This window comes from Eumetopias jubatus, unplaced genomic scaffold (genome assembly GCF_037043125.1).
Source record: "Eumetopias jubatus isolate StellerSeaLion01/CBP00866 unplaced genomic scaffold, mEumJub1_p1.0 scaffold_17, whole genome shotgun sequence".
Taxonomy (NCBI): Eukaryota; Metazoa; Chordata; class Mammalia; order Carnivora; family Otariidae; genus Eumetopias; species Eumetopias jubatus.
Window position 1 is genome coordinate 42,167,247 of NW_028274823.1, and position 16,241 is coordinate 42,183,487.

General features: G+C 49.3%; 1 protein-coding gene across 10 annotated transcripts in view; it reads left to right on the top strand.

Moving 5' to 3' along the window:
• The window catches only part of ARHGAP22 (Rho GTPase activating protein 22), a 173,851-nt gene that overhangs the window by 129,990 nt on the left and 27,620 nt on the right, over nucleotides 1-16,241 (top strand). For 9 of the 10 annotated variants that reach the window (XM_028098519.2, XM_088020053.1, XM_088020052.1 and 6 more), the window contains one exon: nucleotides 14,894-15,070. In XM_028098519.2, the coding sequence (XP_027954320.2) occupies nucleotides 14,894-15,070 (177 nt within the window). The remainder of the gene's footprint in view (nucleotides 1-14,893; nucleotides 15,071-16,241) is intronic. The other variant, XM_028098518.2, reaches the window with a different exon arrangement.

The window sequence follows — 16,241 nt, forward strand, 5'->3', positions numbered from 1 at the left end:
GGAACAGCATGTGCGAAGACAGCGAGGCATGAAGTGCATGGCATATCCCGGGAACAAGAAGGGGGGCAGAGTGCTTGGAGTGGCCATCCTGAAAAGGAACACTCAGCTGATCACAGAGGAGCCCAGGTGGGAAGCAGCCAGCTGGGACACCTGAAGGCAGAGGAGGAAGGCCGTGATGTGGAATTCTTACCAGGGAAGGGAGAGATGTGACTTGCATTTCAGAGGGGACCCTCTGGCCAGGCATTCCCCAGACAGCCCTACATTCTTGCTTCACTTCTGCAATTGTCCCTTGTGAGAAAAATCACAGTCCCAATTCCCCCACGGGTGCTGCCTAGGGCAAGGTCAGTATGGATTCCCTAAAAGCCCCAACATCCCCAGAACCACAAAAGATTTCCCAGGGAGATGCAGGGTTTGAGAAATGAAACTCTGGTGTGGGATGGGCTGGCAAGAGGGGAAGTTGGAGCTCAAACCATTTGAAGAATGTCTGGGGCATTTTCCTAAGTTAAAAGTACTCAAGGGGCCCCTGGCTGGCTCAGTCGGTGGAGCATGCGGCTCTTGATTTTTGGGGTTGTGGGTTCGAACCCCACATCAGGTATAGAGATTACTGAAAGATAAAATCTTAAAAAAAAAAAAAAAGTACTCAAAGCACCAGGCAGATCTAACTTCTCCAGGACCACACACAGGAACTACCACCTCCCTTCACAATAAAAAGAAATAATCTTTATTCAAGAAAGTAATCTGTGCCCATAAGACACACACACACACACACACACACACACACACACACTTACACACTTCAAAGAGTCCTTAGGGAGAAGTAAGCCTCTCTGTTCCCGAGCCCCCTGCCTCCCCTCCTGAAGCAAGCCCGGGCCCCTGCGCCCAGTCCTGCACTCCTTGCAGAAATGGGCTCACACCACCCCGCCCCTATGTACGTGTGACTCTTGCAAATGGCAGCTTACTGGTCACACTGTTTTGTGCTTTCTCCTTAATAATGTGTCATCCCCTACCACATATCCTGCCACCCTTTTTTTTTTGGGGGGGGATACATAATTTATTTACTCAGTACATTATTTATGTAACTTGATGGACTGTTAAGTTGTCCCCAGTTTATTCTTGCTGCCTCCTTATGCACATGAGCGAATTTATCCACAGAGTAAATTCCCTGGAGGGAAGAGATTGCTGGCCATTTAAAATTCTGATATTGTCAAACTATTCCCTAAAGAGATACAAAAATCTGCTCCTACCAACATAGTGCACCCCCTCCCACCCCTTGGTGAGCTGGTTCAACCCCCACCCCCCAGTGACTCCCAGCTGCCTGTAGGCCCATTAGGCCATTCCCTGCTGAATGCACAGCCTACAGCCCACCCCCTCATTGCCCCCATGGCCCACAGGTGATGGGAGGCTTCTTTCACTGTCACTTTATATGAATTCTGTTGTCATTTAAAAAAGTTAAAAAAATAAATTCTATTGTCATTTAGGTTTTTCTTGTTTTTTTTTTTTTAAGATTTTAATTAATTTATTTATTTGACAGAGAGCACAAGTAGGCAGAGCGGCAGGGAGAGGGAGAAGCAGGCGCTCCGCGGAGCAGGGAGCCCGATGCAGGGCTCGATCCCAGAACCCTGAGATCATGACCTGAGCCGAAGGCAGAGCCCAACCGACTGAGCATATCACTGCGTTTTTCACCTGACAGTATCTAGCAGAGAACATTCCAAATCTGGGCATTAAGCACATCCTCACAGTTTTTAATACCCACAGAGCATCACATTTGATGACTGTCTGTCCATCTCATCTCCTTTTGTCATTTGTCTTTTCACTTTCTTTTCTTTGCCCTGCCACTTTTGTGGAGTAAAATTTTCTTTTGTGGTCTCTGGTGGTTTGTGTCATATGTCGAAAGGCCTTCCCCGGTTTGGAGATCATAGGGAATTCCTCCCACTGTTGATCCTTGTGCTTCCGTGGTTTCATTTTTCATCTTTAAAAATTTGGTTCAAGGTGAATTTTTATTTTGTTGTAAGGTGAGATATAAGGATCCAACTCGGTCATTTTTCTCCAGGTGGCTGTCCCTTTGTCTCTCTTCCATTTATTAAATAATGTCTTGTCCTTGCACACTTGAAATAACTCTTATTTCCAAACTCCAGTGCGTATTTGAATCTATCTCTGCTCATGTACCTAGGGACCTGGCTGGTTTCACTTACCCTAGCTGGATACTTGACTCCGTTTTAATAAATTGGTCTCACTTCACTTTTTTTCTTCCCAAAATGCATTTGCTGTTTTTGTTACGAACTTTAGAATCAACTTGTTTAATTTAAAAAGAAATGCTACGAGTACTTTCTTGTGTTCAATGTATAGATGAAATCCGGGTGAATCAGTATCCTATAATGTGGGTTTTCCTATTTACATGATGGTGTTTCTGTTTCTTCTAATTTATAAATAGCTTGTGGTCTCTGTATATTAATTCTCCGTCTGGCCACCTTACTACGATCTCTTACTGCTTGCAGTCGCTTTCAGGTCATTGACTTTGGTTTTCCACATATATAAATAACAATAGCAGTAATAATAACACTGTACCTTGCCTCCAGCTTTTATTGTTTGATGTTCTTTCTCCAATCTAATTGCACTGCCGAAGACGTCCAGGAAAATGGGAAGCAGCAGTGACGGTGGTGGGCCGACTCCTGTCGTCTCTGGCCTTGACAGCAGTGCTGCTGGTGTCTCCCCATGAACACAGCACTGGTTCTACATCCATGTTGAAGAAGGGGCCGTCTGTTTTTATTTCATGTAAAATTTCCATCAAAATGGATGTTAAACGTTGTGAAGTGCCTTCTAAGGTTTTTCCTTGGAAAAACAGATTCAAGAAAGCCCTGAAGGGACCGCGGGGACCTGAGCCTTTCCTCCAGTCACTGGGACACCTCCTGATGTTCTGCCCTCCACCCCTCCCAGCCCCCTGGGCCTGTGGCAGGCACGGCCGCCCTGGTGATGGAGCAGAGGGGGAGGCGGAGTGTTTAGGACCCCGCCCCCCCCAGCTTTCAACATCCTCTTTCCTGGGTCCCTCTGCCTTCCCTCATCTCCTTTTTCTCTCACATTTATGACAATGAAAAGGCTTTCTAGAAATGCAGAGGTGCGGTGTTAGTCTCTTCTCATCCCCCTCCCGCTGAGGGCTGCTGCCAAGGAGGGCACACAAGATACAAGCCCGTCTCTTTGGAACCTAATCTCAGAGGTGACATCCGTCACCTTTTGCCATTTCTATTCATTGAAAGAAAGTTACTAGGTTCAGCCCACATTCCTGATGCCAGGAAGCAGGGCTCACTGGGGGCTCTCTCAGATGCTGCCCACCACAGAGATGGAACCAGGAGGACAGATCCTCAGCCCGCAGGAGTGGAGTGTGAGTGGCCAACACTTTAGGAGACCAGCTGGCGTGCAGTTTCGCCTTGCTGCCCAGGGCCGCTGTAAGCCGCCCTCAGTTAGTCACGTGACCTCAGACAACTTACTCCGCCTCTGTTTTCTCATCTGCAAAGTGACTCATCACTGTACTGTCTTAGAGGGTCATCGTGAGGCTAAAATACTGAGCTACGATGTGCAGTTTGTAGAAACTATGCCCAGAATATTGTGAAGACCCAATAAAGGTTGGATGTTGTCCTAAGCGAGATTGCCTGTCACTTCCACAGAGCTCTCCATGTGTCCCCACGGTGACCACTGCCATTCCTTGAGTTCCCACCCTTTTCCAGACACTGGACCAGTCCCTGGGGATACCAGCCGGACCAAGGGTTGCATGCACCGCTCCCATGAAACTTGTCTCCTCTCACAAAGACACAGTTAACAAGTAGAGAAATAAGCTAATTTCCCAGTGTGATAAGCTCTACAGAGAAAAGAGTACAAGAGTCATTGGGCAGGAGGGACAGTTATTTGACAGGGGTTCTCCCCTGGGGAAGGGGAGAGTTTCTGTAGTGACATCTGAGCTGGGATGTGAAGGCACAAGGAAGCTGGCCCCACAGGGACCTGGGAAAACAACCTTCTGAGCACCTGTAAGTGCAGACGTTCTAGTTGGAAGAGAGTGCGTCTGAGGAAGAGAGAGTCCAAATGGCTGAGGGCAGTAAGGGTGGGCAAGTGGGGGGACACGTGGTCAGGGAACCTGGAACCCCAGGGTCACAGGAGAGTTGGGTTTTATGCCAAGAACAGTAGGCCCTCCGAATAATTTTAAGCAGATATGCTTTGTTCTTAATTGGTTGCTTTTCTTTGTTGAAGGGAGGGAGGGATGGATGGGTGGATGGATGGACAGATGGATGAATGGGTGGGTGGATGGATGAATGGGTGGGGTGGATGGATGGATCGTTGGGTGGGTGGACAGACAGATGGACAAATGGGGGGGAGAGATGGGCACATGAACAGGTGACATCAACACCAGTATGGCCTCTTACCAGAGTTTCACACCCGCTGCCTGCCCCAGCCCTTTAGGAAATAACTTCAGAGCTTTCTGTGGTCCAGGTTCTGACACGGTGTCCTGGAAGGAATGAGTGATACAGGAGATACAGCCAGGCTGGGCAAGGGGGCTGTCTCCGGCTCTCTTTGTCTCAAGGATGGTGGAGACACCATAGGGATGGCAGCTGATTTCATGGAAAGAGTCCCAGACAGCTAAGTTCGAGTCCTTACTGTGCCAGGCGGGTGGCCCTGGGCTGCTGAAAGTTCCCAGGTCCCGGGTTTCCCTGTCTCAGGCAGGGATGGTGGTGGCTTACAAAGCCTGTGCAGGTGGCATGCCCAGCTCATGGCTTCCTTGTCTTCCCACTGGAACGATCCGGTTAGTTACTGGCCTCCTTTTGCCCATGATAAAATGAAAACTGAGAGATTCTGTGGCCAGTAAGCGCTTATATTTCTCAGGCTTCTTCCATGTGTTCATTGAGTCCCCACCAACCCACTGAGGTGGGCTCTGAGTCTCCAGTTGGCCAGGACCCTGAGGCACAGAGTTGGTGGGGCTGGGGGTCCAGCCCTGTGCTCTGGGGCCCTGGCGAGCTAGGGGACTGGAGAGACACAGCAGCAGGCAGCAGACGGGCCGAGGCCCTTGCTGAGCTCTGGGTGGGGGAATGCAGGGGAGGGAGCGCGCAAGGTGGCGGGCGCAGGACACCTGCGCTGGGATTTCCGCGGCTTGAAACCCTGCGGCCCCCGCAGCAGCGGGAGGGCCCCGCGGGGATCCGGCTGGCTCTGGCCTCCTCCTCGCCCCGCCCCAGACAGTCCCGGCTCTGGGGGGCTGAAGAGTGCAGAAGTTCCCCAAAGGAGACAAAAAGGGCCTGGCCGGGTGCCCGCGGCAGAGTGCGGGAGCCACCGCCCGCCAGCGCGCCCCGCCTCCGTCGCCCGGCGGGCTGTGCCCAGCGGTTGCTTCTGCGGCCACAACCCCGTCCCCCTCCACTGCCACACCATGCCCTTCTGCCCCGCCAGGCATCTGAGGAGGAGCAGGCTTCAGCCCAGGGGTAAGTGGGCAGCCGGGGTCAAGGGCAGGCTGTGGGGACACGAGGCCAGGGGTGATTAACCCTTGAAGGGCCAGCGGTGTCGGGTGACTCCAAGCAGGTCAAAAGAAATGAGCAGAGACAGAGGACAGGAACCCAAGGGGCGGCTTGGACCCAGGTTGGGGTCAGCCTGGTGTGGGTTGGCAGGGATGGGCAGGGAGGCAGCCGCTGGAGACTGCAGACAGGGCAGGCTGGCTCCTAGGCATTGATCCAAGCTGGCACTGTTCCCCACGCCCACACACACAGCCTCAGCAAGTCTGAGGGTGGAGGTTCTCCCCCGCCCCTCCAGCCCCAGCTTTGAGGCTGTCCCGTAGCCACCAGCCCATATGGCTACTGAGCACTTGAAATGCGGCTAGTCTGGGTGGGCTGCTGGTGCAAAATACACACTAGATTCTGAAGACCGCGTATAAAAAACACATTAAAATTAGCGATTACAGATTGAAATGAATGGTACTGTTTTAGATGTGTGGGGATAAATATATCATTCAAAATAATTTCACCTGTCTCTTTATACTTTTTAAATGTAGCTACGAAAACATTTAAAAACGTACATGTAGCTTGCATGATATTTCCATTGGCCCACAGTGCCTCAGACAGCTGTATTCCCACACTTGGCCTTCACCCCTGGGAATCCATCAGTGGGGCTTCCCTGGGGCTCACCACTCCCCTGGGCTCCCAGTAGAAAGACGGAGGGCCCAGTGGCTGGTCATCTATTGCAGTTACTGTCACCTTTAAATAGTGACTTCTTTTATTTTTTTTTAAACAATTTTCTGTAACTCCTGGCCTAATACAGATAGTGTTTGATTAATTACATCGGAATGACAATTTTTTCACCTGAATGTCCTAGAATGAGTCCTTTGCACTACAGTAGTTTAAAAAATGCTTTCATAAATATCATTTACTCTTTTTTTTCTTTTTATTATAAAAAATTTTTATACGGAAAAGTTGAGAGAGAGTGGTTCCTGTCCTGGAACCCCTACCAGGATCCACTGCATTTTGGAGTCACCCTCTCTCCACCAAAGCCCCTTGCATGGGTGGAAAGAAAGGCTCATGCACAAAGGGAGTTTCTTAAACTGAGGAGCTCAGAGAGGAAGAAAGGCCCAGCTGGAAACAAGAAAAGCTGGATTGGGGTCCTGGCTGGGTCACCTGGGAGCCAGTCCCTTGAACAGAGTGGGGGCAGAGTCAGGAACCAGTCTGCCTAGGGTCCTAGTTCACTGATTTTACAGCTTGGACATGCTTCTAAACATCTCTGGGCCTCAGTTTCCTTTCCTGTAAGATTGGGATAATGGCACCACTTCCTTTGTGAGTGTTCAGACGTGATGCTCATCGATTCTTTGACATCACACCTACCTTAGAGCGAGTGCTTTTTGTGTGCCCATCACCTTGGTTCTGCTGCCACTGCAATTAACCTTCCATTCATCACAGACTCTCTGCATGCCCTCCCCGGGCCAGGCATTGCTTGGTGTGCTGGAGTTGCTGCTAAGATGGACGGAGTGGGGTGGCCCAAAAATAAACAGTATAAATAAGCATATCACGTAAACACATAAACTATATGTGTCCTGGATTGTGCTAAGTGCTGTGGAGAAATCAAGGCCGGGAAGAGGCATGGGTTGCAGTGGATGATGACATTTAAATAGGGTGATCAGGACAGATGCCCCAAGAAGGCAACATTTGAGGACAGACCTGAAGGAGGCAAGGTTGTGTCTGGGAGAACAGCTTCTGGGGCAACAGCAAGGGCAGGGGCAGAGACCTTCAGGCAAGAGCATGCCTGGTGGTTTGAGTAATGGGAGTAATGGCTGAGAGCTGAGGAGAGAGCAGCCATGAAAGCCATGAAGTCAGAGGAGTAGCGGGAGGGTTGGGAGGCTGGGGTGGGGTGGGGGTGGGAGGGAGCCGCCTGGCAGATCATTGTAAGGACTCTGCTTCGAGGGCCACTTTTTGCTTTGAGCAGAGGCGTGTGAGCTGGTGTGGGTCTTACTGGGCCACTGTGGCCACCATATTGAGAACAGACCGTAGGGGCAAGCCAGGGCCTAGAGACCACACCAGTGACCCAGATGTGAAAAGACGGTGGCCAGGACGAGGTGGAACAGTGAATAGTGGTCAGATTTTGAATATCTTTTGACAGAGGAACCAGGGAACTTACTGATAGGAATGGATGTGAAATGTGAGAGAACAGAGCTGAGGGTGTATCTGGTTTCCACTTGAGTAGCTAGAAGAGGGAGTTGCCCTGACCAGAGAAGGGGAGGGTGGGGCAGATCCAGAGTGGCTTTCGTACTAGGTAAGTGGGAGGTTCCTGAGACATCCCGGTGGAGCTGTGGGGCAGGCAGTGGATACTGGGTCTGGAGGGCAGGGGACAGTGAACTCGGAAGTCATCAGCATAGGGATGGCATGGTCATCACAGAAAGTCTTGAGACTGCACAGAGGACAGTGTGGGTCAGTGTGGGGACAAGGAAGGGGGGGAAGGCCAGGTGACCCTAACCTTCTGCCGGAGGTACCTGATTGCCTGGCCCTGAGGTAGGAACACAAGAGGAGGCTGGCGGGATAGAGAAGGTCGTGATGATTTTCAGACCAGCCGTACTCTGCCTGTGGGACGTCACACAACTGTTGAATTGTAAAAGACTAAATTTAGACTCAGAGGAAGCATACATTTGGTTGCTCTATATCTGATTCTTAACTGGGGGAAGTTCTGCCCCCCAAGGGACCCTTGGCAATATATGGAGACTTTTTTGGTGGCCAGCCTGGGAGAGAGGGACAGGCTGCTATGGGCATCTGGTGGGAAGAGGCTGGGGATGCCGCTAAACATCCTTCTCTGCACAAGACCACCGGTCGTCACCCCAGGGAAAAAGTATCAGTAGTGCTGAGGTGGGAAAAGTCTGCTCTCTGTTGTAGTTAACTGAATGTGATAATAAAGGCGAGCATTTAAAGAGTGCTTGTCAGAGGCCAGGTGCTGAGCTAGGGGAGTAACTCCTTTCATTCTCCTGAAAAGGTAGCAGCCAACCTACATTTTCTTCACCATCCAGGCTGTGGGGTGTGACTGACACTTGGGGACATGAAGTCACCGCGCTCCCCCTGCTGGAGTCGAGGGTGGGCCCCAGGTTGGGCTCAGCCCCGTTCAAGGAGGCCTCAGAGGCCTGCACCTGTGTCAGGATGGGCTGAAAACAGTGGCCACACAGACTGGTTTAGAAAAGGACAGGGGAAAACCAAAAACAGTAGCAAGAGATCCTCCGCTTTCATGATGTACTTCTTCCTGAAATAATTGGCTGTTATGATTTTTTTCTTTAACTAAAGCTAAGACACCTCTTTCCTAAGCAGCAGAGGAAAAAGTCCACATAAATAATTGAATGCTGTAGAAAACCCCAGAGTTTGCCTTAATGACCTATTTTATCTTCCATGCATTGCCCTCCACTGCCAGAGGAGGTTCTATATTATAAATAGAGAATGAGTGTGTAGTTGAACAAACCTAGGTTTGAATCCTGGCCCTTCCACTTGTTTGCTTGTGAGCTAAATGTGTAACTTCTCAGAGCTTCAGTTTATTCATCTGTAAAATGGGTTCAGTAACACTCCTTCCTATGGTGTTCATGAAGACTAAGTGTGGCTGTGTTTTAAGCATCTTGCACGGTGTTTTACATATAGTAGGTCTTTAAAAAGTGGTAGCAGGTCTTTCACTTTTGGATAAGATGGAGCAACAGGGACCAATTTGCTCTCTCACCTAAACCGCCCCCCCCAAGAAAGGACAAGTCATATGAAACATTTAAGATTCTAAACATTACTCAGTGAAAGGCTGTGATCCCCAAAAGATGGGATGCAAACAAGGTGAGCCCTACACATGCCCCAGCTTACTGCCTTGAGAAAGTTCCAGGCTGTGATGCAGAAAGGGGAAATCCAGGTGGAGCCCATTAGACTCCATGCATTAAGGACACAGAGCCTAGAGACGGAGAGACCAAAGCATCTAGAGTTTTCAGGATGGAATACCCAGGGGAAGGAGCTGTGTGCATGTGAGGAAATGACCTGAGCCTGAGGAAAGAACCACTGGAGAGGATTCCAGGCAGCAGTGTGCCCTCTCACACAGGGCAGGGAATAGTGCCTGACCCCACCTGCCCTCCTGGAAAGCCTCATGATTCATGGGGCATTGCATAGAAAACACAAAGGGTTTTCCCTTTGCAGTGGGGAATAATTAGCTCTCTCCTGAGTGTTCTGGACCCACCTAAGAAGCCTTAGAAGCGAAGTCTGTAAGGATCAAACCCTTTCCAAGTAACCTAACTTCATCCCAGAACAGGACTCAAGAATCTTTAGAGGAATACACAGATGTTCAGCACCCAACCATTTAAGAATCACAGTGTCTGGCACCTAATAAAAAATATCAGGCCTGCACAGCAGCAAGAAAATAGGACCCACAATGTGGAGAAAAATCAATCAACCGACACCAACCTAGAGATGACACTATTAGAATTAGCAGACAGAGACATTAAAACAGATTTTATAACTGTATTCCATAGGTTCAAAAAGTAAAGTAGAGACATGAAAACTATTTTTAAAAAGACCCACATCAATCTTCTGGAGATCAAACCTAAAACGTATGAGATAAAAATATACTAGATAGAATTAATGGCAGGTTAGACAGAGAAGATGATAAAAAGATTGATAAATTGAAGATAGCAATCAAAATTGTCTAGTTCTCTGTTGCTGCTGTAACAAATTACGACAAACTCTTGGCTTGAACAACACAATGTATTATCTTCTTGCTCTGTAGGTCAGAAGTCGGACACAGGTCTCCCTGGGCTTAAATCATGGTGTCGGTAGGGCTGAGTTCCTTTTGGAAGGTTCTAGTGGAGAATCCATTGTCCTGATTTTTCCAGCTTCCAGAGGCTGCCAGTCTCTCTCAGCTGCTGGCCCCCTTCCTCCATCTTTGAGGCTAAAAATGGCCATTGAGCCCTCACGTCGCATCACTGTCACCTGTACGTGGTCAGATTTCTCTCTGACTCTCCTTCCTCTACTTTTAAAGACCCTTGTGGTTACAGTGGGCCCATCCGTATAATCCAGGGGGATCTTCCTACCTTAAGGCCCAACTGATGAGCAACCTTAATTCCATCTGCAACCTTGATTCTTCTTTGCCCTGTAGCCTAATGCAGTCACAGGTCCCAGGGCCTAGGAAGTCGGTGTCTTTGGGGACTATTGTACTACCTACCACACTATCCAAAAATAAAACACAGAGAAAAGAGAATTTAACAAGAATAAACAGAGTATCAGTGAGCTCTAGGGTAACTTCCAGTTGCTAATATACATGTACTTGGAATCTCAAAATGGGGAGAGGGGACGGAAGAGTATATTTGAAGCCATAATGGCCCCACATTTCCAAATTTTATGAAAACTATAAATCCAGAAATCTGAGAAGCTCGATGAGTCCTAAGTACTAGAAACATGAAGAAAACTATACTGAGGCACATCATAATCAAATTGCTCAGAAGCTGAAAAAGATGAAAGACACATTACATGCAGAGGAACCAAAATGCGGTGGAGCCGGGGAGGCAGCCAATTTCTCATCAGAAACAGTGCTCAGAGAACGCTTACCAGGCCAGACCATATTCTGGGGCAAAACCAAGTCTTAAAGGGATTTAAATCATACAACATGTGTTATCTGACCACAATGGAATTAAATTAGGAATCAATAACAGAAAGATTTCTGGAAAATTCCCCCAATTTGGAGACTAACACATTTCCAAATAACTCATAGGTCAAAGAAGAAATCCAAAGGGAAGTTATTTGGAGTTGAAAATATTTTGAGCTGACTTAAATGAACACAACACAACATACCAAAATCTGGGGGCGGGGTGCCTGGAAGCAGTACTTGGTGTAGCACTAATCACTATAAGCAACTAGAGAAAGAAGACCCAATGAAACCTAAAGTAGACGGATGAAAAGAAGTCACAAAGATCAGAGATGCAATCAATGAGCTAGAATACACATTTGCAGACTACAGCCTGTGGCTGGCTCCCTCTTTTTGGAAATAAAATTTTACACAAACACAACTGTGCCCTTTTGTTTACATATTGTCTGTGGCTGCTTTTTAGCTACAACAGCAGAGTGGGTGGTTATGGCAGAGACCATATGACCTGACAACCTAAAATATTTACTATTTAGCCCTTTAAAAAAAAAAGTTTGCTAACCAGAAACACAATAAACAAAATCTGTAAAACAGAAAGCTAGGTTTTTGAGATCAAAAAAATTGGTAAGCCCCTAACAATACTGATTGATCAGAGGGAAAAAAGAAGACACAAATGATCAACGTCAGAAATGAGAGAGGTGACATTACTACAGATTCTCCAAATGTTAAAAGGATCCTAAGGGTATATTATGGACAACTTTCCGCCAGTACATTTGACAACTGAGATGAAAGAAATTCCTTGAAAAACACACACTACCAAAGCTCACTCAAGAAAAAATACATGTATGTATTAAAGAAATGGGATTTGTTATTAAAGACCTTCCCACAAAGGAAACTCCATGTCGAGGTGGCTTCACCATTGCATTCCACCAAATATTTAAAGTATGAAATAATAGCAACTGTACACAAACTCTTCCAAAAAAATGAAAAGGTAGGAATAGTTACCAGCTTATTCTGTGAGGCCAGTGTGACCCCAGTACCCAAACCAGACAAAGGCCTTCTAGGAAAAGAAAACCACAGACCAAAATCCCTCATGAATACAGATGAAAAATTCTCCAGCCTGAGAAAGGGCATCTACAAAAATTCTACAGCAGATCTACTTACTGATGAAAAGCTTGGTGCCTTTCCCATCAGATCAAGAATAAGAGAGGATGTCTGCTCTCACCACTTATGTTCAGCATTATGTTTGAGGCTCTAGTCAGTGCAATTAGATAAGAAAAAGAAATAAAAAGCACCCAGATTGGAAAGGAAGAAATAAAACTGTCTGTGCAGGTGGCCACCATCACCCGTGTGGGTGCACTGGGAGGTCAGCGGAGAAAGGACAGTCTGTTCCTCAAATGGTGCTGGAAAAAGTGGACATCCATATGCAAAAGAATGAAGTTCAATCCATGCCTTGCACCAAATACAAAAATTAACTCATACACCTAAATGTAAATCCTCAAGCCACGAAACTTCTAGCAGAAAACTTATGACCTTGGGTTAAGTGAAGATTTCTTAGATACAACACCAGAAGCACATTCCATAAAAGAAAAAAAAAATGGATACATTGGGCTTCACTAAAATTAAAAACTTCTGCTCTTGTAAATATACTCTTTTTTTTAAAGATTTTATTATTTGACAGAGATAGAGACAGCGAGAGAGGGAACACAAGCAGGGGGAGTGGGAGAGGGAGAAGCAGGCTTCCTGCTGAGCAGGGAGCCCAATGCGGGGCTTGATCCCAGGCCCCTGGGATCACGACCTTAGCCCAAGGCAGATGCTTAACAACTGAGCCACCCAGGCGCCCTTGCTCTTGTAAATACACTCTTAAGAGAACGAAAAGAAAAGGCACAGACAGGGAGAAGTATTTGCAGAGTATAGATCTGATAAAGAACTTGTATCCGGAATATGTAAAGAACTCTCAAAACTCAATAAGGAAAAAATGAACAATTTCAAAAATGAACAAATGATTTCAACAGATATTTCACTGAAGAAGATACACGGATGGCAGTGAAGTACCTAAAAAAGATGTCCAAGATCATTAGTCATCTGGGAGCTGCAAATTTAAACCCGATGCTCTACCTCTGCTCACGCATCAGAATGGCTAGAGTGAGAGGACTGACCACACCCGGTGCTGGCGAGTGGAGCCCTGGAGCTCTCGTACTCTGCTGGCCAGAACGTAATGGTGCCCTCACTTGGGAAATCACTTGTGGCCGTTTCTTAAAAAGTTGAGCGTGGGTATATAAAAATATGCATAAATAAACATTCACAAAAAGTTAAACGTGCAGGCTCAGAGCCTCAGGAGGGCAGGACTCTAGGCAGGGGCACAGCTGGGCAGGAGAGCACCTGCCGACCTCTGGGCAGGATGGATCCAAGTTTGGTGGGAACTTGAATGAAGCTTATGCGACACGAGTGGCTCTCTTAGGGAAAAAGAATTTAAAACGTGAAGTCAAGACTAGGTACAAAAGTGCGTACTTAGGACAAGCAAGTAACTACAACAAATTCTTGGAGTCCTAGATCCCTTTCTTCTGAGTCATCTTGAGACACTGGTTCAGAGAAACTTCTATAGAGAAGCTTCCTGGTGGCACCTGGCTTCCCCCCAGCCCCCACCTCAGTGGCAGCGCCCACACCCCGTGAATGACCACGGCAGCCCACCAAACCATGGGGGCCACCTCTCCGGCTTCGGGCTCTGCTGTCTCTCCCCTGGCTCCTCTCCGCTCTGCCTCCACAGCCCTGCTGCCCAGCGGGGACAAGGCTTGGGTGTGCAGAAGGCATCCTGGGGTCCCAGCAAGCTTATCTCCTTGCTTGCCACCCTCCTGAGCTTTGGGCCGCACGGGCCTCCCCAGACTGCTGGCCTTGCTCGGTGCCCCCTCAGCGAGGACGCACCCCACCTGTGCTCTATCTCTCAGAGCACTCTCCTCTGCTTCCTGGTCCTTCGGGGCTTTGCTGTGACCACTATCAGACTGACCCCTGCAGGCTGTCTTGTCTGTGAGGGGTGACAGGATTGTGGGGTGGGTGAGAGCAGGGATAGGTGGAGAATTCTGGAGCGTTCTGCTTCATGCTGGTTTAACAGCAAGGCTCTGTAACGTTGCTACTTCTGGAGAACCGGGTCTCATCTTCAGGCTGTGATGTCAGAGCCTAAGTTAAAAGCACATAGTGATGTTTCACTGTAATCAGGAGGTGGAAAGCGGATTTAAAACACAATACGGGGTGCCTGGGTGGCTCAGATGGTTGGGCGTCTGCCTTCGGCTTAAGTCATGATCCCAGGGTCCTGGAATCGAGTCCCGCATCAGGCCCCCTGCTCCTTGGGAGCCTGCTTCTCCCTCCGCCTCTCTCTCTCTCTCTGTCTCTCATGAATAAAAAAATAAAATCTTAAAAAAAAAAAAAAACACAATACGTAGTGAGGCTACTCCGGGTTCTGTGCTTCTCCAAGGTTGCCTCAGATCTGAGTGCTTTTTCCCTAATAGTGGGGGCTGGGGGTGCTCTAATGATTTCCATTTTGATGTGGAAATGTAACAAAGACCAAGGTATTACACTGCAACCTGGAAGGGCCCCAAAGACAGACAGTGGGAAGTGTGAAAGGGGTGGGGGCAGGGGGCAGGGGGCTGCCAAAACAGAACCAGAAGCCTGGCCGTTGCGGAGAGGTTTGGGAGAGGCGGCCTCCTCCCACAGCAGGGAAGAAGAGGCTCACTGGCCTTGGGGTGGAGAGTGCTGTCGCGGTCGCTGTTGCACGGGTCCTTGCAGTAAGCCTGTGTCTCCTGTCTTGCAGGTGGTGCTGGGGAGCGGGAGAAGGTGCCGGCCACCCCCGAGGCGCTCCTGCTCATGGCCAGCTCCCAGCGTGACATGGAAGACTGGGTGCAGGCCATCCGCCGGGTCATCTGGGCCCCACTTGGCGGAGGTACTGCCCGTAGATCGCATGCTCACCCTCTAGAACCCTTGCCTTCAGGTAATCATGGCCCTCCGCCCTGCACTGAGCCCGCAAGACCCCTCTCGCCCAGGGCTCACTGGCTGAGTCCTGAGTGGCCTACAGGAGGCAGGCTGTGCTGGACTCGTCTGCTGCCAGCCCCCAAGAGTCACACCTCCTGTGCGCCAGGGGGGTGGCGGCGGGGGACATCAGGGCAATTTTCCAAAACATGCCCTCCTCTAGTGAGACTCCGGTGGCGGGCGCATGCCTGCCTCGCTGCATCCAGAGCCCTGCTGGACAGTAGACGTCCGTGAGGTGGTGTGCACTAGGCGCGGTGTCCCTCCCCCTGCCGTGCCTCGCTGTAGCCACATGGGGCCCCTGTGCTACGCACACAGCCTGCTCCCGGGTCCCATCTCACAGCAGTAGCCGCCATTTACTCCCTCCGCCTTGACTAGGAGGACTGATTGGGTGCCTGAAACGTACCCGCTCTATTCCAGGCACTAGGAGTTCAGTGATAAACAAAATAGAGGATTCCTCCACCCTCCCCCCATCCTTCGTTGGCGGGAGACAGATAATAAGCAGTAAAAGTGTCACATGATGTCGAGTAGAGAGAAACGTAATGAAGTAAAGCTCAGTAGGATGATAGGGGATGCTGTGTTAGATGCTGTAGCCCAGCCAGCTCAATGAAGTGGCCAAGAGAGCCAGGGGAATGCTGGGTGAGGAGCATTCAGGCAGAGGAATCAGCGAGTGCAAAGGCCCTGAGGTGGGAATGAGTGATGTGAACACGGAATCTTGGGAAAGCCAGCGGGTCTCAGGGAGTGAGGATGGGAGAGTGGAGGACGTGAAGCAGGAGAGGTCACCGAGGCCTTGGGGACGTGGTGGGGATCTCAGATTTTGTTCTAAATTGATGGGGCACCAAGGAGGGCTCTGAGCAGGAGAGAGACACAACCTGGCTCAGATTTATAAAGGGCCCTCTGGCCGCCACGTGAGCAGTGGAGCATCGAGAGACAAGAGGGGGCGCAGGAGGCTGAGACAGCCCTCAGACACGGGTGAGGGGGGCCAGGGCTGGCATGGGAGTGGAGGAGACGGTGAAGCGAGCCCGGCCGCAGGGTTCTGAAGGTGGAGCTGCCGGGCTTTGCTGAGGGACGTGGGGTGCGAGAGAAAGGAAGGATGGCCCCTGGCTGTGCAGTTGCTGTCTCTGTAGGTTGGTGGC